The 25,269-nt window shown below is 39.8% G+C and overlaps 1 protein-coding gene across 1 annotated transcript in view; it reads left to right on the top strand.

The window, feature by feature from the left end:
* ZNF438 (zinc finger protein 438) overlaps positions 1–16,533 on the top strand; it is a 140,309-nt gene extending 123,776 nt beyond the window's left edge. The window contains 3 exon segments of the mRNA XM_078152099.1: positions 12,796–14,647; positions 15,402–15,541; positions 15,544–16,533. Of these exon segments, the coding sequence (XP_078008225.1) occupies positions 12,796–14,647; positions 15,402–15,541; positions 15,544–16,019 (2,468 nt within the window). The 3' untranslated portion in view covers positions 16,020–16,533.
* The last annotated feature ends 8,736 nt before the right edge of the window (positions 16,534–25,269 follow it).

The following is a 25,269-nucleotide window of genomic DNA, read 5'->3' as shown; positions in this document are numbered from 1 at the left end:
CAAAGAGTCTGCCTTTTCAGTGGGTGTCAGAAGAAATTCAGCAGTGCGTTGAATGTGCTGTAGCTTACTTTTGTTAAAGAGGTAAATTGCTTCCTTTAAACTCATGACGTTTAGAGCTGGAAAGGACTTTATAGATTGCTTAGGCTAACATCTTCATTTTACACATGAAGGGACTGAGCCTAGAGAGGTAAAGTAGCTTACCTATCATCATCCAGCTGATGAACCAGAATTTGATGCCAGGTCCTCTGATTCCAGCCCAGGGCTCTTTCTGTTAAACTCTGCTGCTTAATTATAAATAATTGGTTGCAGGTAATTTGGAACAAGAGCAACTGACATAAAGAAAAAAATTTCCCCAGAAACTAGGAATTTTAAAGTGCAGTAACTTTAAAAATAGGGAGGTGGGGGCGGAGAGGTTGGGCAGAGTGAGGGAGGTGGCACAGGAAATAAGAAACTTCAAATTATTCAGTGTACATTAAAATACAGTAAAACAATACTAGTTTATAGTTCTCGACCTTTTTATTTGAGTCATTACTTGTAGGGCCCCAAAAGACCAATGAGATTATTTTAATTTAAGAAACCACATTTTATTGGTTTAGTCTTTTTTTCCCTTTGCTATTAATATCTTATGTAATTGACTCTGAAAACCTTCTATAAAGGATGCTGGAGCTCTTTTTGATAATAAATGTAACTAGCTAATTTGTTTGATTTTGTGGGTTATTTGATGATTCATTGCCCAACATTTCCCCCCATACTTTGACCTATTTTAAGTCTCTCCCTTAATCATTTTCTTAGAAATACACTGGAGAGTTCCTACAATGCCAATTTGAGGGTCCATCCTGCACCAAGTGTTGCTGTTCCTTGGCTTCTTGTACCTAACAGCACTCTCTGGGTTGAACTGCTCCCAAGAAAAGGCTTAAGGCTTCCTTATTGGAAAGGTGCCACTTGGTAATGGACCACTGCCCTAACCCTTCTCCCTCCATCCCCTCAGGATATTATAAGATATCATCATTGCCCTAGAACCCCACCGAAGAGGCCTGGTCTCCACAATCTCCTTCCAGTGTCCCAGCAAGGGAATTTGCACAACCTCCTTAACCTTGGCTATAATGTTCTTTCCCCTAGGTAGAGTAGGCAGCTGCTTCCACAAGGATCAGCAAGCTACAGTTGCCTCAAAATATCTTTTTTGTTTGCCCATCATGCCACCTTTCTTTCCTACTTGGCCTGAAATTCCTGTAATTAACATTACTCCTGTGCTTTAACTCTCCAAAGCAGGAATAGAAAGAGGCTGAGGTATAACTGCCTTGTTTGCAGATACAGCGGTTTTGTCATGAAGTAGAACTCGAGGTAGGAAGGGATGGAGAGGTTCCAGAAAGACTTGGGGACTACTCCTGTGAGGGCTAAGAAAGTACATGTAGGTCCTTAGTTACAAGAGACCAAAGAATGCTTGGGACTGTCTGTCATCAGCAGTTTCACAGGACCGTGGGCATGGTCATCTGTCGGGTTCTTGTTGACAGACAGAGTGAGGTGGTGTTCCCTGAGCAATGCCTGGGGAGAGGGTAGGCAGCCCCCACGCATATTGGTGGGGTTCACAACAGGATCAAGTTGGGCTCCCTTGGAAGAGAAGGCACTTCTTTTAGCTTGGACTTTTCTGGATTTTTATTGTAGTCAGTTTTAATCAGAGGCTATCTTGAAAAATAGTTTGAATCCAAGTTAGAATTCAATAAGAAACAGGCAAGTGAGAGGGAAAAAAGGAATGGCAGTAAACAACTGGGAATGCTTTTTTTTTTTGGTCCTATAAAATTTAAATGAACGAAACTTTAGCCTCTAGCTCCTGAGTGAAGTTAGCTCAGTGGTACCTTCATTTCTTGTCTAGGGAACTGTCCCAAAGGCTGAGGCAGGTGCATTCTTGCCTCCTTTCAGCTCTGTCTTTAGACTCAGCCACAGCCTTTAGCATAACAGCCAGAGGTTGTGGGCCTAGGCAAATAATGAAGAGCTAGAAGGAAGCAGCTTGGCTGTGAGCTCTTTGGACTTCTCACAGGATTACTAAGCCAGGTTTATACTTATGGTTTTGTAGATAGTGGGCACTTGGAAAATATTTGTTGAATTCTCTTGTCTTTCAATGGCTTATGCAGTTTTCATGCACAGTGGACCGAGGGCTGGGTCTAGAGGCAGTAAGACCTGAACTTGAATCCTGTCTCAGACACTTTCTAGCTATGTAATCCTGGGCAAGGTACATAACTTTCCTGAGCCTCAGTTTCCTTATCTATAAAATGAGGATAATAATAGCACCTATTTCATGGAGTTACAGTGATGATCAGTGAGATAACATATGTTATCTTTGCTCTTTAAAGTGCTGTATATCAGCTATTATTATGCATGTGTAATAACTAGTGTTAGCAAACAATTTATCCCACTCTCTCCACCTTCTGCCTCTGATCAGAAAAGAGATTGATCTACAAATACTTTCCAATAAAAACATATCCTGTATTAAGTGAACAGAACTAGAGTAGTCAAAGCAAAAAAAAGTCAGAACCCAGGGCAACTTTTATTTTCAAATCATAGTTATGTAATCAACCAAATGACTTATTGATTTTACAGGAACTATAGCTCATTTATTTTGACTTTGAAAGGGAAAGGAAAAGCTGAATAAAAACTGTTTCACCTCATTTGTTCTGTTTCCTCAGCTGTAAAATGAAGATGGTAGACTAGATCGTAGAGTCAATACTTTAGATCTGGAAGGGACCTCAAAGATCATATACTCCAACCTTGGTTTTTTATTGGGAATCAAAGCCCAGGGAAGTGATGTGACCTCTGGGGGAGGGGTCACCAGGTATTCTTTAATTGGAGTGGCAGTCCACAGCCAGGTGGGGGTAATTGTTTTCTTTGGGTTTTTTTGTCCTGTTTTCCTGTTTTCCCTCTAAATTTCAGAAGTGGTTTTTCATTTTAGAATTGGAAAGGGGTTTACAACTTATAATTCTACATCATTTTTCAATGTTTCTCTATTTTGGCTGGGAAGAAAAGAACATTTTGCTTGAAATACTTTTCTCAAAGTCACTCATTGTGATCCTTAGTGGTGAGATTTTTTTTTTATGTCATCTTTCAGATTAGTGAAAACTTTTTGACAGTTAAAAAAACTTAATTTAGCAATTACAGTGTTGCTTTAGACATTTGGTTTCATTATTAAATTTAATAGTTATTTTTATGTCAGATATGTCAGTTTTCAGGCTGTCAAGAAAGGATGGTACTTTTAAAGTCCCTTGTTACAGTTTACAATTCTATTTAAAAAAAAACAACAACATAGTTATCCCTTCCACATTTTGAAAGTGAGAAGCATGATGCCCCCAGGATCTGGAAAATGCATGTAAAATTTTTTGGCCCTTTGTACCAGAGAAGTTTGAATTATTATGGTATTAAACGATAAAAAATGTTGATATTATACAAAACTCTACGTATATTTATTCATTTCTGAGTTTCTAAACTTTTTCTGTGCTGTCTGCTTCTGCAGCTTCCAAAAAACATCCCCGAGATCCCCATTTAATATCTTATCCTAATCCATGATGTGGAAGGAATAACTATACTAAGCACGTACTCTGTGCTAAGTACAGGGAATACAGAAATACAAGTGAAGGCAGTGCCTGTCCCCAAGGAGTTATATTCTAACTGGGGAGACATGGAGGGTATGGTTGGGCTGGGAGTTTTGAAATAATGAGGGTGGGGAGTGAAGCCGTAAAGGAGTGGTCAGACCTATTGTTCCTAGGGTCAGTGACTAGTTGATTTGATATCCTTTTCAGAACTGGAAGGGGAGAGGGAGAAAGGCAGGTACGTGCTTGCAGTGGTGTGACAGTTCTGTGCTAAGATTTGTGTTACAACAGATGAAGCTGACAACTATTCAAAAGAGTAATAAGAGCTTATGGGATTTGGATCAAGTAGATTAAATTATATCTCCATCGCCGCAAACTTAGATTCTCCCACCTTGGTGAGACAAGCACAGTATCTAAGTGGTACCTTTAGTTAGGTGGTCAAAGGCCTTTTCTAGTCTCTGAAGAGCCTCTTGTTCTCCTGGGAGTCCTGAGATCTGGGCCTCCCCTGACTGAATGGGAAATTATAGTGACCTCCATTATTTGACTATGATCACTCAAAAAGGGAAAGAAATATGTTGGCAAAGGAACCTGTCAGGCCCACAGGTAGGCATTTTCCAAGTACTTCAATTCTTTTTTTTTTTTATCAGTTAAGACCAGTAACTTGGAAGATCTGAACTTTTTAAGAGCACAAATGTGCTACTTAGTACGTAAGCTAATTTTTTTCTCTACTACCAATGGCCAACCTTTGCATCAATTTCTAATGCATTAAAACCTTTACCAGACACTGGGCAGGTGGGCAAAGTAGAGGGCCCTATGTACATATGTTTGTATGTATACACACACACACACTCACACTGATGGGGCATCCCTTTTTCTAGATCACTGAAATGGAGGCAAGGCATCCTCCTTTCAGCCACTCTGTCCTGTAACTGTGTTATACCCAGTGAGTAGGAGGTAGGGTACAAACTAGAAACAGATAAGTAGCATAGCACCTTATAGGGCAATGGAAAGAGTGCTGAATATGGAGTTATAGGCCCTGAGTTCTGCCACTTCCTACCTGTATGACCTTGGACAAATCATTTAAACCTCTAAAAAGTGAGGGTGAGGTGGAATAGATGACCATCCTTTTCTGCCTTCCTATATCCGTTCTCACATCCTATAGCCATACTCAGGGCCAATTATCAAATGATTGCCAATTGTTTAAAAAGTCCTAGTTATAAACCAGTGGTCTCAAAAATGCTACCTTCAGGCCCAAGGTGGTCCATGCCGTCGCTCCAAGGGGTAACCAACCAATCACAGGGTGAGAAGATGGTTGAATCTTATCCTCCTCAGGAAAGACAGTTTCGGGGCTTATTTACAATACAACTACACAACCCTTTAAACCATTCTCTTGTAATACTCCTCCACTCTTCCTCTTTCCTGTATCTGGCCTCTTGTGGCTATACAGTCCCATTCTGTACTGGGCACCAACCCTTCAAAGCAGACTGAAACCTGGCATACATAGCAGCTATACAGGTAGAATTGAGAACCCCCCCACCCCCTCCAACCCATGTCTCCACTTCCCACTCTCCTCTGCCCCTCACTGGGGATGTGCTGGTGAGACAGAGCTCTGTTCTCACTCCACTTCATTTTTGGTGGGGCAGAGGAAGCCACAGAAGACAGGCAGATCTAGCTGGATTGCGATCTGTGCAGTAGATGGCATTACATTCTCTCAACACAAGCCCATCCTTCTTCCGAATGTCGCTATTTTTGATGAAGAGACCACTAGCTTTCTATTCTCACATTCATAACTTCCTTCTTTTCCTTGATTCCTTGTTCAACTGCAGCTGTTATTTTTAAATTATCAATGATCTCTTAATTGCCAAATCTAATGGCTTTTTCTGTCATTCTCCTTGATCTTCGCAGCATTTGACAGTACTATATTTTCCCAGATACTTAATCTCTTCTTTCTAGCTTTCTGAAAATGATGTGTGTCACTATTAAAAAACTCATATATACACACTTTTAAAACTTGGAAATGATTTTCTAAACTGTTTAAAATCTAAACGAAGAGTTTCAGTGGGTTTTGAACCAATTTGTTAAAAATAGGAAAAAATACCTTCTGAATAGTTTGTGGGGACAACTAATAATTATAACAATAGCTAGCCATTTATATAATAGCACTTTGAGGTTAACAAAGCACTTTGTATTCTCTCATTTGACCCTCACAACAAGCAGGTGCTATTATCCTTATTTTATAGACAAAGAAACAAAGGCCAAGGGTGTCCTCGGAGCCACCCAGCTATTAAGTGAGTGTCGGAGGAAAGTTTCAAATAAAAGATTTCTCGACTCCGCATCCCAGACTTCTCCACTGCACCACAAGCTGCCTCATTGATCAGTGGTCCAGTTTCAACAAAAACCTTTTCCCAATGGGTAAATGAGTCTATGTGTCTCTGTGAGGGATCTTTTAAAATCAAGGAAACTGAACTTAGAGGCAGACTTCCACATTGCTGTATCACAAAGTGTCCAAACAGTATTTTCAAAACTAATGAAGCCTATTAGTCACATTCCTTATTAATAATATTTTAATTAAAGGGAAAAGGTTTGTGTCATTAATACATAAAATGTACTCAAAATAATTTATCTTTATTCATCCTTTTTTCCTTTCTGTTTTTATATGTTTTATAATGTACGTAATAGTAAAGAAGTACCTGTATGTAATTTCTGAGGTAACTGGGTAGTTTAATGGCCGGAATACTAGGCTTGGAGTCAGGAAGGTGACATCTGACACTTGCTAGTTGGGCATCCTTGGGCGAATCACTGAACCACTCTGAGCCTCTGTTTCCATATATGTAAGTGGAGGTGATACCTCCTCCCAGGGTTATTATGAGGATTGAAAGAGATGATATTTGTAAGGGACTTTTTGTGTACCTTAAAGTGCTATGTAAATATTTATTAATAAGTATCAATATAATCAGAGTATTTGCTTATATTTTTTTTACTAATGGGATGTGCAGTCAAAAAATTTTAGAAACAACCACACAGGTTCTTTTTGTTATTAAATATTAACTGATAAAATGAGTTTGCGAGCACTTGTATTATAGTAATGTTGTTTTCCCTGTTCTCTCCTCTCCTCCTTTTAAATGAAGCTATTACCATAACAGAAGTTTGGAGCACAACATCTGTTTAGTTCAGGCTGATCTCTGAGATCCATCATCTTGTTTTCATAAGGCATCTGCCAAGATAGTCTCATGACCAGAAACATGTTGAATGTTCATTTGGAAGTCCTGTACCTTAATAATCAGTCCATGAGGTAAACTCTTGGCTAGAAATTTAAGACCTGATTTTATCCAAAACCCAGATAATAGCCAAATAATCTTTCTGAAGAAAAGACAAATTAAGGAAGAACTAGTTGCTAAAGAACAAATAGTGGAAACCCTGGGAAAAGTTATTGAGAAGAATAGAAAAGTGGGTGTAGTCAGATATACTCCCTGTGTTTGAGGAGAGGAGATTTCAGAGCATCAGAGAGACGATAGATGAGAGCCTGTGCACTGTGGGAAATTCTCCAATAAGGGGTAATTCCTGCCCTCGAGGAGCTTCACATTCTCTTAGGAGATATAACATGTGCACATAGAAACACATACAAAGTGAATAAAAGGTAATTCGCTTTCCCATGGGAAAGACTTTGAGTACACTCTCATAAAAAGATAGCAGATAAATTTTACAAAGAACTTGATTAGGCCGTCCAAATTTAGTCAACGTGGACTTTAATGTTTAATGTCTTGAATGCAAACATGGGCATAAGAGAAAAAGGTAAAAATAGCTTGGTAACTATGATGCAAGAGTAAGAAAAACGAGAGACCATGGGCTTGGAGACCATACAGTAGCCTCACATCTGTAGATCATATTTTCTTTAAGAAGAGAGTGGAAAGGTGTTGAGTGTGGCAAACACTGAACAGTATCATGAAAAATGAAATTGCTTATATTCTAGTAGAGGGGAAAGCAGCTGGTTTCTTATACAGGATATAGCAGTTCTCCATAGTTAGATCGTTGATTTGTTAAAACAAAGAGCCCGATCAATCCCAAATTTGGAGAAGGTTAAAAATAAGATGTGGCAAGCAATTAAAGTAATTCCAACCTGGTATATTGAAATTAACTGTTGATCCTGAAAAATGGGAAATAGGTAAAAGAGTATATGTGGACATAGATGCTTTAACAACCTGTATGTCTACTTTCCTTCCTCTACAAATTCGGAAGGAGGACATCCTTCATGAAAGCACAAGTTGGGAATAGACAGGCATTTACAAAGTGTATACTACAGCATTCCATATGTTTTCAATCATACATTGCGCTAAGATGTACAGACAGTATCAGATCCTGCTGTGCTTATCAAAAGACATTTGATTAGGAATAGCAAAATTCTATCTTAAATGCTCTCTAACAGGTGGTTTCCTATAAAAATCATACAGATTCCTTGAAAGTTATAACAACAAATATAATTTTATTCAACCTTCTGATTATTATTGATCAAAGCATAAAATGGAGATATATCCTCACCAATGACATTTGCTACTGTGATGAAGGATATTCAACTCATAGTCAGTTTGGAAGAAAGATTCTCGGTAAATATTGACTTCCTTCAGATACTCCTTTGTGGATCACATTGTGTTGATAGTATCATATTCCAGAATGCTGCTGACTCCTAAATGCAGTCCACAATCACTCAAAAGTTTAGCCTAACTATTTATACAGGAAAAACCCAGTTAATGAAGTATGTCTGTTGCCTAATTTATGCTCAAGAGTTGGAAGGATAGACTTAAAGCCAATCCATCAATATATGTTTCTTAGATGCTACAGGTGGATGGCAAAGTGGGTTCACAATTGAATGGCGAGATGCTAGTCAGCTAGGTTTCTTTTGGGAAATTGCAGTGCTTTTAACAATCCCAAACTTGGTACTAAAGCAAAGTCCCATCTAGTTAACATTAGTACTATCCTAGCCATGGTGTATGGTTACAAGTCATGGAATATCCATTTCCGAAGAACTAAAGTTGAAGTCACCTAATAGGTGGTAGCTCCAAGCAGGCTACTGCATTACAAATGAAAAATTATATGGGAGAAGCGCTGAAGGGATCACAAGTGGAAAAAGTGTAAGAAGCCCTGCTAAAGAGCATTGGTGTCAAACTCAAATAGAAATGGATCACTGCAGGCTGTGTATTGACTTAAAACTACAAATTAACTTTATCTATGTTGTATTGTATTTTTTTTATTTTGTTAAACAAGAGTGCCAGGCCTTTATCAGGAAGACTCATCTTCCTGAGTTCAAATCAGGCATCGGACACTTACTAGCTGTGTGACCCTGGTCAAGTCTCTTAGCCCTGTTTACCTCAGTTTCCTCATCTGTAAAATGAACTTGAGAAGGAAATGGCAACCCATTCCAGTATCTTTGCCAAGAAAACCCCAAAAGGGGTTATGAAAAGTCAGACATTGCTGAAAAATGACTAAACAACAACAAACATATTTCCCATTGACATTTTAATCTGGGTGATTGCTTAAGAAATGGATGACCAGAAGAGAAAAGATGAACTGATAACATAGTGAGAGAAAAAGATAACCAGTGGAAAATCTGTGTGCTCCATTGGAAGCCAGACAATATTAAAAAAAAAAAAACTAGGGGAAAACTCCTAGCATACTAGGTGAGCTTATTGTGGAAAATCCATAAGGTGTTATCCACAGGCAAGCACAAATGGATTGGCCACATTATTGTAACAGGGCCATAGAAGTAACAAAGTTTCTCTGCCAAGGTAGGCAACCTTTGGATTGAGAAAATTAGAAGAGAGGTGTCTAATAGGGAGTCAAAATCCAAATAAATATGGCAGCATTTAGAAAGAAAACATACAACTTCTCTTGATGAATTCAAGTCACCAAGTCTAGAGTAAGCATATTACAGGGCACTGTAAGAACCTACGGATTTAATTTATGAATCTCAATGATCATAAAGAATGAGAAAGGTGCTGCAGGATTCTTGTCAAAGGGCAAATGCTCCAGTTTTCAGTAAGGATGAGTCTGAAAAATGTATAGTGCAGTGAACATCATTTTGATTCTTAGAAAAATTCTAGCGCTTCTAGGATTATCCTATATAAAAGGAATGGTTTTGAACTTCTAGAAAAGGAAACAATGGTGACAAAGGCCTAGCATGTTTTTTATCAAGAATAGATTGTGCCAGACTGTCCTCCTTTCCTTTTTTTGATAGTTATTGCACTGATAGGACAGGAGATTCCTATAGATACAGTTTTGCTAGATTTCAGCAAAGTATTTGACAAAGACTTTCATGCTATTTTTTGGAGAAGTTGGGAGAATACATACACTAGATACTAGTATAGTTAAATGTTTTTGGGATTGCTGAATAATAGTACACCAAAAATAGTCATTAATGGCCTGGAAAGAGGTTTCTAGTGAAGGGCCCAATGAATCTAATTGGCTGTGTGAAGCTCATTGTTGTTGGTTGGTTTAATTTTTTAAGGTTGAGGCAGCCATTCCTGTGTCTTATGTAATTTATAAGGCTAGGAGGGATAGTTCAAATACTGGATTAAGGGGTAAGGATCCAGTGATGTCTCAGGCCACAATGTTGGACTAATTGTAACATGAAATTTAATAGGGGGTTAATGTAAAGTCTTATGCTTGGGTTAAAAAAAAATGAACTTCAGAAGGAAGAGGCGTGGATAGGTAGCAACTGATCTGAAAAAAGGCCTGTGGTTTTTAGTAGACTGCTGGCTTGGTATGAGCCAACAATATGCTGGGGCAGCTGAAAAAGCTTATATGATCTTAGGTTATGTTCAGAGAAACAGAGTGTGAAGCGGGGAGGCAAGAGTCCAGCTGTGCTTGGCCTTGATAAGGAGACATATGGAATACCATGTTCACTTCTAGATACTACATTAGGGAATAAAACATAGGAAGATGAAGGGCCTTGAGAAGATATGGTATGAATATTTGTCAAAAAAACAAACTAGGGGTGTTTAAATTGGAAAAGAGAAGGCTTGGGGGTGACTATGATAGCCATCTTCAGATATATGAAGAGCTTTCACAGGGAAGAGGAGTTGGATTTATTTGTTCTGTTTATAGCCCTTGGGGTAGCAATGAATGGAAGATTGAGCCCTAAGGAAACAACTTCCTAACAAATAAAACTTTTCAAAATTAAAATGGGACTGCTCCAGGAGGCTTTTCTAGAAATCCCTTTTGGTAGGGTTTTCAAGCAAAGGCTAGATGACCATTGTCAGTTACATGGTAGAAGAAATCCTTGTTAAGTTTGGACAGGTTGGGGGGACCTGCCCTTAGAGGGCTCTCTGAGGTCTCTTTCAAGATTCTGTGTCTCTTTCTTTTTGGCAATATACTTTTTCCCATGATACAATATAAAATGTTTACATTTTCATGATCTCATAGCAGCAGTGTGCCTGAATTGTTTGTGGCAGTCACTATGAGGGGAAGTCTAGAACTCTTAAGACAGGTAGAAGAAGCCTATTTCAGCTTTTCTTAACACTCTGGTATATAAGTAATTTTATCTGGTTTACCCTTCTGAGATTATTCAGGTCATGAATCAACTTGGTCACAAAGCATGGCCTTTTATCCCTGGGAATCCCCCCAAAAGTGACCCAGTCATTTTTTTAATTGTAAGAGCCTTCCCCTCCAAAGTTCTCTTTTGTCTCATATGGGTGTTACATTCCCATTTCTCTCTTGTATCGCAGATATTTGATTTCTGGAAATACCAAATGGCATTTACTGAGGTATACCATGAGGTCAGCGTTACCTATTGCACTTCACAACCTGAAATGGTCCAGACGATCTAATATTCCAGCTAAATATAGCAGTGTCATCTATATGGAGACTATGACAAATGTCCCTAGCCTACTTAACACTCCATTTCTCAAACTGTAGAAAGAAATAGGTGAATGTCTCATTCCAAAAAGAAATCCATTGAACTTGTACACTTTGTCTAGAGTTAGAAATGCAGATTGGATTCCTTATCTAAGACCATTTCCTTCATGTAAAGATTTTTGGCAAGAACCTACTCCCTAATTCTGGTTTCCACCCAGGGGATAAATCCTATCGTGGGTCCAAAACAAGTCTTTTTCTTGTTTTTTTCTTCTCATGAGATTGGGCTTAGGAGGGGAACTATTAGAATAACAGTGTTTCAGGTTATGTAAGACTTCACGCTTTATAAATCTGTTTCCTCATGACCAACCTGTGAAGTAGTTAGCAAAGTATTATCTCCATTTTACACGTGAAGAAAATGAGGCTCAAAAAGACCAAGTGATTTACCCAAATTCAGATTAATAGTAAGTAGGAAAGACACAATTCAGAACCAGATCATCAGACTCCAAAGGCCAGTGTTTTTTTCCAGCATACCATGCTGCCTTTAAATGGAATAAGAACTGGTCACTAGGTGCTCCCGTAAATCATAGAGAGTATGATTATTTTAGTTGTATGAGCTAGAGAATGTTTTCTATCTTTGCATATTGTTCAGTATCTTGTAACACATACTGGTGACTTAATTGCAAAAGCATACGTAAACAGTGGAAAGGTGTCAAGAGAAATTCACAAGTCACGTGGGGAAATAGAAACAAGGCTGGCTTTCAACCTGGAATTCTTCCACCGTGCAGACAAATTGTGTTGCCATTGTGCCAAATGGTGTGGCCTCAAATGGAGCAAAGGATGAATATTCACAGAGCAATGATCTATTTTATCCTACTCTGCACTGGTGACTGTTGCATCTATTGTACCATCACTTTACGTTTTAATATGTTCAATCTGTGTAGGAAAATGCAGCTCAGAGATGACATGAGCACAGTAGGCAAAATGTGCTCTTTGTAGGTCATGAAGACTGTTTGTAAAAAGGTTTGGGCTAGGAAGTGAGTGCTTGCACAGTCTTTGTAAAGCCAATTGTTTAAGGAAGGAAACAAATGTTGGTTAACTTAACTTGCATTACTTAGCTCACTGTGCTAAGCACTATGCCTTAACCCCCAGTCCTGCATGAAGACTAGTTGGAGCATTGAAACCTCAGTCCAGAGGAATACTAATTGAAAAATGTGAAAGTAAGGCTTTGACACTTCTTTGAATCTTTTTACCATCTCATTTTAATTATAGTTTTCTTTGAGTTACTTTTAATGTGCTCATTTGGACTGTCAACATTTGGATAAATATAATACAATAACATTTGTTTTTGAATTTTGTATTATCATTGCAGATGAACCTAAAGTCTCTCCCTGGACAACACAGACTGGGAAAAATTTACAGAATAAAATTCAGTTTAGGACTATTGCTCCCAAAATTACACCAAAAGTCCTAACATCCCCAGTGCTGCCCTATCAATCACCATCACTCTCTGATCAAGTTCATCCCACATCCTCAACAAATTCTAGGCCTCTGGTGATGCCACCCCAAAACTATGCGCTGATGCAAGTTGCTGGTCAGGAGGGAACGTTTTCTCTTGTTGCTTTGCCCCATGTTACCACTGCAGTGACAACCCAACCCATCCAGAAGCCCAAAATGTCATTGCCCAAAAACCTTAAATTGCCTATTCCTCGGTACCAACCTACAAGAAATAAGAAGGTACCAGGGGTGGAAACTATTCCAAACTCCTCTGTGAGTGTAATTAAGAAGGTTCCAGCCAGTACACAAACATGTGCCCAGCCGTCACCTTCAATAACCAACCATTCTGAACTTCATACGAACATTGATTCATCTGAGCATGTGATATTAATAGATCAGATGCCAACCGAAATCACAGTTACTGCTTTGCTTGATGAAAGCAGCTGCGTAGAATCTGGACCTCCACTGATAAACAGACCTGAGGCAGGTGACACTGTTATTATTCCAAAACCATGGGTACCAGAGGAAACTTCAGCTGAGCTGAGTAATTCAGTGAAAGTCAACCTAGACACAAAGACAATAGCCAGAAAGCCCTCTGCCATCGGTGGTGAGAAAATCAAAGAAAGAGTAGCTGATTCTGCAAAAGCCATTACTGTTCTGTCCCCAGCGATTTTTGGCAATGCAGTTCAACTGATTCCTACAGCACCTAAAGGTAAACTTCCAATCTTGCCTTACTCAAGAATGAAGACAACAATGTTTTGTAAAACCAAGCCAAATGCTGGCATGGTAGGTCCCACTTCTTGGCATGGGTCCGACTGTGACAAAGTCTCATCATTTGCAAAAACCTTCAATGTGTCCACCAAAACATCTGATAAGCTCTTTGCTGTTTCACTCACACAAGTGTCCAAGCCAGTGGCCTGTGAAGATGCCTTTTGCTCAACCACAAAGGTGGAAGTTGACAACAAAAAGAAATTGAATAGTGGAACAGCAAAGAGAAGAGGAAGAAAACGAAAGATCCCAGATGAAATTTTGGCTTTTCAGACAAAGAAGAGAAAATGTATCCTTGACACATGTAGAGATGGTAAAGAAAGAGTAAAAATTGGCCCCCAGGAGCCCAGAGACAGAAAAACCGGTGCTGTGAAAAAGTATCGGAACATTATGCCCAAGCCTGTCATTGTAATGCAAGCAATGGCTCCACTGACTTCCCCTGCACCTCTTCTACAGACCAAATCTCCTGACTGCTTAGACCGAGACACTTTGTTAAATAATTCGCTTACAGATAAGTATCTCAGCTCTAAGCAGAATGATAGTGCTTCCACTAAACCGGGTACTGTATGCAAAAATGTCTTTTCTGCCATAAAAAAGCCTTGGCACAGATGCCACATCTGCAACCACCACTTTCAGTTTAAACACCATCTTCAGGACCATATGAACACACATACAAACAGACGGCCATACAGTTGCCGGATCTGTCGTAAAGCATATGTGCACTCTGGAAGTCTCAGCACCCATATGAAGCTTCATCACAGTGAGAGTCGTCTCAAGAAGCTCATGTATTGTGAATTCTGTGCAAAAGTGTTTGGTCACATAAGGGTCTATTTTGGCCATCTGAAAGAAGTGCATAGGGTTGTGATCAACACTGAACCTTCCACCAGTGAATTGCCACAGGGCAAAGGGCCAAAGAATCGAGAAATAGGCGTAAGAGGAGCAGAAGAATCAGTAGAGAGGTGAGTGCTGATGGCAATGGTACATGGGAAAGAAATTCAGTTTTTATTTGGGGGCTGGCGTAAGATTTAACGTTGTTTATGTCTGTGTAAAGCTTTCAGAAACCTCTCTAAGCTTTCATAGCTATTTAGTGGTTTCCCCCCATGTAAGATTTGATATAATTTTTTATTCTTAATGGTTGATGAATTGTAACAGACCTAAATCCTTGTAAGGCAAGCCAAAGTCCCATTTGGGGGCATTCTTCAAATGTGAATGTAGTCATGGACTATGAGAGTTGGAAAGGGCCTCATTTTACAGATGAGGAAAAAGACGCTTAGAGGTTGAATGACTCAGTGCTCAGGAACGGAGCTGGGAGTTGAACTGGGTGTCTTTACTCCCAGGCCAGTACTTAGGTTTCTAGGATTCCCTGCCCCCGGCTTGCATATTGTACCAGACTATAAGAACAGCATAAATCACTCCTCTTGAAGGACAGATATTAAGGGAAGCGTGACTTGACCACGTGGACACTAATGACCTAAGACGGTTAGCACACCCAGTCAGAGGTGGTCAACATCCATTCTTGATACCAGAAGGATTTCTCTTTGACTGAAGTCACATTCTCTGCTGTGTCCATGCTGCTTACCTTTCATTCTTCCTCTTCATCAGCTCACGTGTTTGAGACATTTGGGGGGGGGAGGTGTTTTAGGAGCCAGCCTTCAAGTGCTCGGTCTGCTTTACTAGGACCTCTCACTCAGCCTCTGCTTCTTCTGTTTTCAGAGAAAACAGATCGAGCCTTGAGGAGACCCTGTTTCCGGGACGGGCCGATGAGGTCAAATTGGACATCAAGTGTGGCCGCTGTCAGGTCACTGCTCAGTCTTTTTCTGAGATGAAGTTTCATTTATTATATGTGCACGGAGAGACATTCAAGGGAAACTAAAGGAGGGAGTCTTCCCAGGCAGCAGAGGTGCCCAGGAAGAAGTGGTAAAGCGAGCCGCTCATTTCTGGAAACAACACAGCGAGAGGAGAAGCCTGGCAAAGAGGGATGCTTTGGAGGAGGAGGTGTATGCATTTCCCATACAGCTCAAAAGGGAAATCTACCTTCTCCATCAGAAAAACCTGGACATATTAACCAAGAGTGAGGAAGCTGCATTGGGAGCCAGTGAACCAGAAAGGGCTTTGCCAAGCCCAGACTGTGCCACGCCGTATAAGATTCATGTCTGGTCTAATTTGGGCTTTAACTGTCTTCTTTGTAAGCAGACACTTGAAAGCAAAGAAGAACTTTTCCTTCATTGGGAACAGCAGCACAACTGTGAAGACCCTTCTGTACTTTGGGCTCTTTTAAGTGCATTATCTTCACAGGGAATAATTGAACTCTCTAATGAGGCTGAAAAATGAAACTAGGGGCAGAGGGGAACAGGACATTGCAGGAAATTTTTGCTCTGCCCTTCCCCCACAGAGTTTAATATTATACTTGTGTCTTTTAATGACAAATTTGGGCCACACAAAAACCTTTTTTTTTCATGAATAAAGGCAAAATTTATACAATTTTGTTTTCTTATAAACTACACAAGAAATTCAGCACAGAATTTTTGAATTTGTATGAGAATGTGCTTCAAAATGTCACTTATTATCCAATAAAGCCTTTGACTCCTTATCAGAATAAATAGAGAGACCAGATTGTGGATACAAAAATCAGGAAGATTATAACATCTGCTTAAAATATACTGTGCACTATGAACATGTATAAATGGGTGCCATTTTTGTGTAATAGCACACAAACGCCTTCTATTATATAAATTGACAAATCTGATAACTTCCTAGACTGAAAACTTAATTTCAGTTTCAAAAGTAGTACCAGGTTTTATGGTAATGAATGTTAATACATATTAAATCCTTGGCTTTATCTGAATATGCTTCAGGAGAGTATATTTAATAAGATTGTCATTTGCCCTAATTTAAATTCCATGCATCCAGTCCTTCAATTTTTTTTTTCTTAATGCTACCTACCGTCTCTTTTCTTAAATGTTCATTGCGTTGAAGAGTCTTTGCTAGCATGTCTTACAAGTAGAGAGTTCTCTCTTCAAAGTAATCAGAATTCTTTTAATACTCCAGCTAATAAAAAAAAAAGCCATTTTCTTGGTAAGGAGTTATTTTCAAGCGGGCAGAGCTAAAATATTTATAGCCTGAAAAGTAACATAGATTGTTCGAGCCAGAAACCTAGGTGTCTTGGTTACTTTCCCTTGTCTCTCAGGCTAGCTTCTTTTTTGAATGGTGGCTTAGAGAGATGTCACTCTATTATTAATTTAACAGGCCCAGGTTTTTCTTTTTTTCAAATTCATGAGTAGAACTCCTTTTTTAATGTCTAGGAAATGGTCTAGTAAAATCTGAAATGTTTATCTTTCAAGTTTCAGCCCATTCTGGATATAAAAATAACCTTGTGACTATTGTATGTTTGGGAGATATTGTTCAAAACAAAACTCATTCTCTTCCCCACATCCCCTTTGCCAAAACTGTATCACCTCTTGACTCTTCTTAATGACACCAGCATTTTTCTGTTCACCCCATTGTACAACCTGGTCGCTTTTGATTCCTCCCTCTTCCTCTCCACCCATGTAACTAAATCCTGTTGATTCTACCTTTGAAATGGCTTTTGCATCCATCCCTTCCTTTAAATTTCCACCACCACCAACCAGATTTAGGCCCTCATAACCTATCTAAACAATTGTAGTAGCCTTTAACTGATCTCCCTGAATCTAGTCCTTCCCCTTTCACATATGGCCACCAACTCAGTCTTCCTAAAGCGCAGTTCTGATCATGGTACTGCTGCTCACAACCCTTTAGTGGTTCCTTGCTATCTAATAAACAAAAGTCCAGTCTTTCAATTTAGGATATGAAGCTTGGTCCATATGGCCTCAACCTAATTTTCCCACTCTTTCTCCTTCTGTAGTCCCACACTTATATTCACCCACCTGGACCACCTGTCATTTTCCCAACACAGTCCAGAATTTGCCTCCACGCCATGATTTTGTTCATGCTGTTTTCCTACAGTTGAATTACCTTCCCTCCCCCCATATCTTCACCAGTTGGGTTCCCACCCATCCCCCAAGACCCAGCTCTTCTTATGCTATCCTTATGAAGTTTTCCCTCATCTGCCAAGCCAAACGAGCTGTTTCTTTCTTCTGAACTGTCATAGAAATTTTGTTTGTACCTCTCTTATGGGCATATCATGTCCTGCCATGTATTACAGGTAAGTGTATACGTGTCTCATCTTTCCTCTAAGACTGTAAGGTCATCAAGGGCAAGGGTCATGTCTTAGTCCACTCTGCATTCCCCCATAGTGCCTAACAAAGTGCCTTGCCCAGAGGCACTCAAATAAATGTTGTGGAATGATTGAAATTACCTCTTTCAAAAAAAAAAAAAAAGAAAGAAAAAAAAAACCGGGGCAGCTAGGTGGGGCAGTGGATAGAGCACTGGCCCAAAAGTCAGGAAGACCTGAATTCAAATCCGGCCTCAGACACTTGACACTAGCTGTGTGACCCTGGGCAAGTCACTTAACCCTGATTGCCTAACCACCACACCCCCCCAAAAAAAGAAGGAATTACCTCTTTCCATCTTGAAATAACTTTCAGAATAGTATGGGCCAACTTTATCCTGATAGAGTCTCTTTAACACAGGAGGGATGCAAAGTGTATAAAATTCATTCGCTCCCAATGCACCTGAGGGTCTTCTGAGTTTTAATCCCTTAATCCTTCACATTTGTAGTTTAGAGCAGGACTTCTTAAACTTTTTCCACTGGTTTAGAGAATGCTTTCACCTACACTTTCTCATTTTATTCTCCCAATAACCCTAGGAGGTAAACAAGAAAGGTATTTTTATTCCATCTGTTTTAGAGATGGGGAAACTGAAAAAAGGCCCCATTGTTATAAAGGCTAGAAGAGGAGTGTTTGGAGGGAAAACCTGCCCTCCATCAATTGCTATCGAGAGGATAACAAGGATAAACTATACCTACAGCTTCTACCATCTCCCGTACCTGATGTTCTCAGGACCAGTCCTCTGGGCCTTTGCCAGCAGGATGGGGGAAACTGAACCCTACTGGTTAAAGACAGTCTTATTTGAGATAAATGACCCCAGGAATTATAAGGGAACTTATTAACTCAGTAGTGAACATACAAATGCAGTATATTGAGAGCTACATGGCACGTAAGAGTTCCTACCTCTGTATACACTTACTAATTTCTCAAAAATGACTCCTATATAATGAGAATTTAATACTTCAGTGGTAATCCTAAAGAGATAAAACAATTTTTCCTGAAAAGAGAAAGGCAACAGATTATCATAATCAATGCCTGAATTAGTCCTATAGATCCTTCCATGCAGTCTCTTGGGATGGGTGGAAGAGCCAAAAGTCCAACTTTCTACTCTCCTGAACCGCCAGAGGGGAAAACATTGGGTAAAATCAAGAGTAAGAACCCCCTCCATCCCCCCCCAAAAAAAACCTTCCTTGAATTCCTGCCCACTACCACTAATTAATTAAGTTGTATGCACTCCTGCTCCTCCCCCAAGGATGGAGCAATATCGTATCTTCTACCTCCCAGACTCCACCAGCTGTGAACATCAGTGGAGTTACTAACCCTTTTTCAGGGAAGGAGTCAGTTTTCAGACGAGGTCTGGACCTACATTTTCTTACATACAACAAGTAGAAAGCTGCCTTCTCAATTCAGTCCTCAGCACACATTTTTTGAGCTAAGGTAGTCTTGCCCAATTAATAAACAAAAAAATGTCCTACCTTAATCCATGACCTCTTGGTGTCCATTCTTTTTTGGTATCTATTTTACAGTCTTACCAAGTGCCATTCTGCCCCATCATCCCTGTGTTATACATCTCCATTCTAAACAGCTAGAACATAATTTTGGATCTGTTGCTGTTAGCAGAGATGTTCTAGTAAATGTTTTAACCATAGCCTCTCTGGGAAGAAATGCACAATACCTAAGTTTAAGTTGCATTATTAACATTTTCTCAATCTTTTCTTAAGTCTATACAATCAACCAAATAATACATCAAGCCCTGAGTTGTAGCATTTGCTCTTTTCTGAGTTAAAATGGAAAATTTAACAAGCCCCTAGTCCTTGACTATGGGCCAGTTAAATCAGGCTCTAATGAGCTGGTTTAAGCTGGCTCCAGCATGCTTCTGGTTGTTGACCACAATATCAACAAGGAATAACTACATGGGAAGGCTGCTAACACTATGATTATTAATAAAAGGTATAGCCAGGATTTAAACTGAGGCATTCTAACTCCAGGTTCAATGCTCTTGCCACTACATTAAACTGTCTATAATGAAAAGCAATTACATTTGCTAAGCTAAGTTAATGCATAACTTTCTTGGCTAACTTCTAATGAAGTCAGGCATTTGGATGAAGCAGTTAGACCAAGTAGGTTTAAAAAAAAATTTAAACCATTGGCAGAAATTTTTTTAAATTTCAGATAAGAACAGCATTTATGATTGGAAAAGAAGGAGGACCAGAGTGAAGACTAGTAAGTAGCCCAAATGCTGTCCTGGTATCCCCGAAATATTAAGTGTACCAAAGGAAGACTTCTAATGCTTTGGGCCAGTCCTCCACAAATGATTTTCTGAAGGTTAGGAATTCTCAGGATCTGTACTTAAAGTAATGCAATCTTAAAGATGTTGCAGGATAATTTTACAAGATATCTCAGGGAGAAAAAGAGACCAGAAGAATAGAGGCAATGATATTACACCTCTAGTCGCTGAGGGATGTTCAAAGAGTATCAATCTATATGTTGCTTGCGTCAAACTGCAGAGCATTCTAAGGTTTGGGGGAAATTTGTGACTATTCAAAAGAGATTAGGCTAATAATAATTTGCACAGGAAAAACTGAAGGGATGGAAAATAGAACTGGTCTCAAATTTGCATTCCTTTTGTCTAGGTTGTCATTCAGTTGGATGACTAGCCCATTGAGTTTAGTATAGCAAATACGGCATTTCCAAAAAGCTTAGTTCAATTTTAAGCTAACTGCACTAAGATTTTTAGGACACTCTGCGTTTGGGACAGATACTACAGATGGACAGTGAGTTGGGCCCAGAATCAAATAGAAAGAAAAAAAAACAGCACAATTGCATTTTGAAAATTGTACAGTACTTTCAAGAGGTCTAAGTGGCTCCTGAGTACAAAGATCTGTCTTTTTAACAGAAATGTTCTTCTGGAGATATATGGTTACATATTTTGAAATACCACAGATTTGCAGAGAGCAATGGAGAGATGACAGCGAGCCCAAGTGGATGGTTAGCAAGTTTCCAACAATGACCTATGCTTAAGAGGTGGTAAAGGGATATGAATTAATGGAATGAAGCAAATGGAAAAGCATTATTAAGCATTTAGTATGTGCCAAGCATTATGCTATGTAACAGGGATGCAAATAGAAAAAGGAGACAGACCCTACTTAAGAAGCTCACTTTCCCAATGAGATAAGTGGCACATATAGGAGGGTTGATGGATGGAAAAGCCCAGGGGACCTGTGGTTCTACAGAAGAGCAGATGGTAAGGCCCAAGAGTCCTTAGAGTTCATTAGGGCATCCAACTGATAAGTTGGAGAGCCTAGAAGAAACTGGCCCATCACCATTGGGAAGCAGAGAGTAAACCTAAGAATATAATTGAGGAAATGTATAATCAAGAAAAGGACAGAAAGTGGTTGGATATCAGGAACAAGGGAGAATAAATAGATAGCCTGAGTGCTTCACTGGTATTTATGAAATGTAAAACAGACCTAGAGGGAAGCCTTCAACACATTTAGTGAATTATCTGTGAAGGCTCAACATAGACAAGATGGAGACTGGCACAGGATGGGATGGTATAAATGGGCTTTGATCTTCACCAAAGAAGGGAATACCAATATAGTTGAGATCAAAATCATTATTTTAAACAGCATGACAATTTAATGGAGAATTTGGAGCTTCTATTTGATTTGATCAATACAGAGATGCAGTACCAATGGCTAATGCCCCAAACACCGTTTTTGAGCTATGGTTTATGAAATTGACAGCATTTAGAATGTTTTATGGGAGGTACAGCATTATGCAATGACTACAAGGCCAGCTCTGGCATCAGGAAGACTGAGATTCTAGTGCTATCTCAGACAGCAGCTGTGTGACTATAAGCATGTTACTTTACCTCTCGGGGCCACTGACAACTCTAACTCCATAAGTTATATCAACTGAAACAGTCTCTCCCAAGTTACCAGTGATTCCTTAATTGCCAGACTTGATGCATCTTTTCAGACTTCAGCCTTCCTGACCTCAGCTCCTTGCTGTTCCTTGCATGTAACATTTCATCTCCTGACTCCAAGCATTTCCTTTTTTTTTTTTTGCTTATTTTATTTTTAATTTATGGAATAAAACAATCACTGACTGTCTTCCATTCCTGGAATTCTCTCCCTGCTCCATCTCCTGCTTTCCCTGGCTTCCTGCAAGTCACAACTCAAATGCCACCTATAAGAAGGCTATAAGAGGCGATAAGAAGCCTTTTCAAATCCCCCTTAATGCTAGTGCCTTTCCTCTGTTTATTATCTCCCATTTATCCTGTATACATCTTGCTTATATAATGAAACATCCCCATGTTTCTTCCCCGTTAGACCCTGAGTTCATTGAGAGCAGGGATTGTTGGGTGTTTTTGTTGTCGGATTTTTTTGTTTTGCTTTGTTTTGTTTTGCATTTCTCTATACTCCCAAGTGCTTAGCACAATGCCTGATACACAGTAGGCACTTAATAAATGTTTGTTCACTCTTAGACAAGTCAAGGCAGTCTATTTCGATGGAGACCGCTTTCCACATCACAAGTTCCTTATGTTGAAGAAATCCCAGGCTTAGACAAAAAACATTTTTTGAAAGTTAAAATGGTTTTCATTAGATATCATTTCTGTTCAGTCCTCTTCTTTTCCTGGACCTTTTCCTCTACTGAGCTTTACTGTTCCTCAGTAAAGCTGTGCCTCATATGGAAAGTTGTTCCTTCATCAACACACCATAAATAATCAAAGCTGGCTGAGTTCCATTGCCTTCTCTGGCGGCAGACCTCCTCCCCTTTTCCAGCTGCAGTGCTCCAGTTTCCTATGGTTTGGTTGACTTGACTGCTGACGGTAAGTGCTTCACTTGCTTTATTTATTAGAATTCAGATCTGGCCCATTTTGCTCCATTCAAACTGCTGTCACGCCTTGTTAGTTACATATTTAATAGAACATCCTTTTCTACTGAGCTCACTCTGTGACACTTTTCTGTCATGGTGGGGACAAACGGCGATTTAGCAGGACAGGTTTTCAGCCCTAATGTAGTATGAACACCGCTGGTGTTTGAGAATCACCAACTTATCTAAGCTCTTTATATGCTCGCTTATGTTTTTAAGTACATCCACCTACACAGGCATTTGCCTTTGGAGCTGAAACATTTATTGCAGCTCAGCTTTGGCCAGGGTCACAGTTTGCTCTACGATTAAACCATAAACACACAGTTTCCCAGGCATGCTATGAATGTCTGCCGAGCATGTGGACTTTCAAATACCTTTGAGGTTCCAGGCTCATCTGCTCTGTGCATCAAGCTCAATCCTTGATTTTTATGTAGACAAGGAGAGTAGTACTTTAACATTTGGGGAGCTGTCTATGCAAATGTTCCCGAGGATTGTCCTTGTCTTTAAATAAAAATGTCCTTGACCATACCAGATGTATATGTCACATTTTCCATAGCTCTTAAGTGTGAAAATGTTTCTGTCACACCTCATGCTTGCAACAGGAAGCAAAGCAGAGTAGCTACAGCACTGGCCTTAGGGCCAGGAAGGATTCAAATCCCTTGTCTAATGCTTACTAGGTATGTGATCAGGGGCAAGCCCCATGACCTTGCAGTGACTCCATGCCATTCTGTTAGACTGTATTGTATAGTTGAGGTTGTTATCCTTCACCAAAGGAAGATATTTCAATATCAGATCAGTTCCCTGCATGATGGAATCCCTGGTCCACATGGGAGGTTGGACAACTCTCTAAAGACATCTCTGTTGAATTGACAGTTGACTTCACACTGAGAAAACTGCTAGCTGATGGAAATTAGGATATTGTAGTCAAAATGATGATGTAAGTTAGCTTTACATTTCAGTGTAGGCTAAATAACTTAGCTGTTATGCCACAGAATCTTTGTCTCTCTCTTCTTCCAAACAGCCCCCTCCATCAAATGTTTCAAGTTAGAAAGGACATTAGAGGACATTTACTCAAATCCTTCATTTTGCAGATAAAAAACAAAGAAATAAAACTGAAGCCCAGAAAGTTGAAGCAATTGCTTCAATGGCACCACAATTGTAAACAGCAGACCCAGTTCCCCTGACTCCAGATCCAGCAGTACTAAGTTTTCTTGGGTAGGAAAGAAATGAAGCATTCTCCAAACTCTAGATTACCAACTGGTAGCATGATGGCTGGTCTTCTTTCCCAGACACGACATCATTTCTAAGCTGTAGCCCAAAAGAATTGTTTGCCAAAATTGCTTTTTGTTTTATTTCTTGCTTCTGCCAACGGGGTCATAATTCATTGTAGCTAGGTTCTCGACTCTCTTTCCAGAGAAGGGCTGGCTCCAAACCCCCCTCAAAGTTCTAGGAGTGCTCCTGGGTAGTGTAATTCTTCTCTAAGGCTGCCTGCTCAAGCCCCTACCCAAGCATGTTCTTCCTAATATTAATCACTAGCAATTAGCACCCCAATTCCATTTAACCAATTAACAGCAATTATCTCTTACAAATAGATATTTGCTGGGAGTATATAACGAGGAAGAAGTACCAACATTTCCCCCCCCCCAACACCTGAGGGCACATTCTCTGGTATCACCTCTATCCCTGGGGAGAGTAGGCTCTAATATGTGGCTGCTATGAATATTCATGCCAAAGAATTCATTTCTAAATGTGTCAAAGTAGATGGATGAATTACAGTTGCCCCCTCTCGTCTGCCTTTGATCTATAGTGGGTCCAATAGTTCACCCAGGACTTCACTGCTCATAGCTGACTGCAAAAACCAGCCTGGACTGCAGCTCCCAGGCTTCTAGTAATGCACTATTCTGGCCTTCCCTAGCTCACAAGATTGGGTTTTGAGTCTGCTTTAGCTCAGATGCGTGGGTCAGCATCATCAACCCCAACTGAACCATATATTCAAACTCCTTCAAGGTGTTAAATTTTGAAATGGACAATGAGACACACATCTAGTAGAACCATGTACTTTTGGAGTCAGAAGAGTCCTCGCAGATCATCTAGTGCAAGGGTGGGGAACCTGCAGCCTTAAGGCCCATATGGCCCTCTAGGTCCTCAAGTGCTACCCTTTGAATCCAAACTTCACAGAACTTCACTTTAGGCCACACTTAAAGACCTAAATGACCACATGTGGCCTTAAGGCAGCAGGTTCCCCACTCCTGATCCTAGTCCAACTGCTTTGACCTATGAAACTGCACTAGAACTCCCCTGGCTTCTGCTTGACAGGGAACTCATTACCTCCTGAGGGGTCTCTTCTACTGTCAGACAACTTTGATTCTTGGTGATTTTTTCCTTACATTGAACTGAAATCTTCCCAGGTCAAATCTCACTGGGGGTGAAAATTAAAAGAACAGCATGCTTTGTGT

The sequence above is a fragment of the Phascolarctos cinereus genome, unplaced genomic scaffold (assembly GCF_003287225.1).
Source record: "Phascolarctos cinereus isolate Bilbo 61053 unplaced genomic scaffold, phaCin_HiC Scaffold_1;HRSCAF=81, whole genome shotgun sequence".
In the NCBI taxonomy this organism is placed as follows: domain Eukaryota; kingdom Metazoa; phylum Chordata; class Mammalia; order Diprotodontia; family Phascolarctidae; genus Phascolarctos; species Phascolarctos cinereus.
The sequence above is the reverse complement of the archived record's forward strand: the minus strand, read 5'-3'. Positions and strand labels throughout refer to the sequence as shown.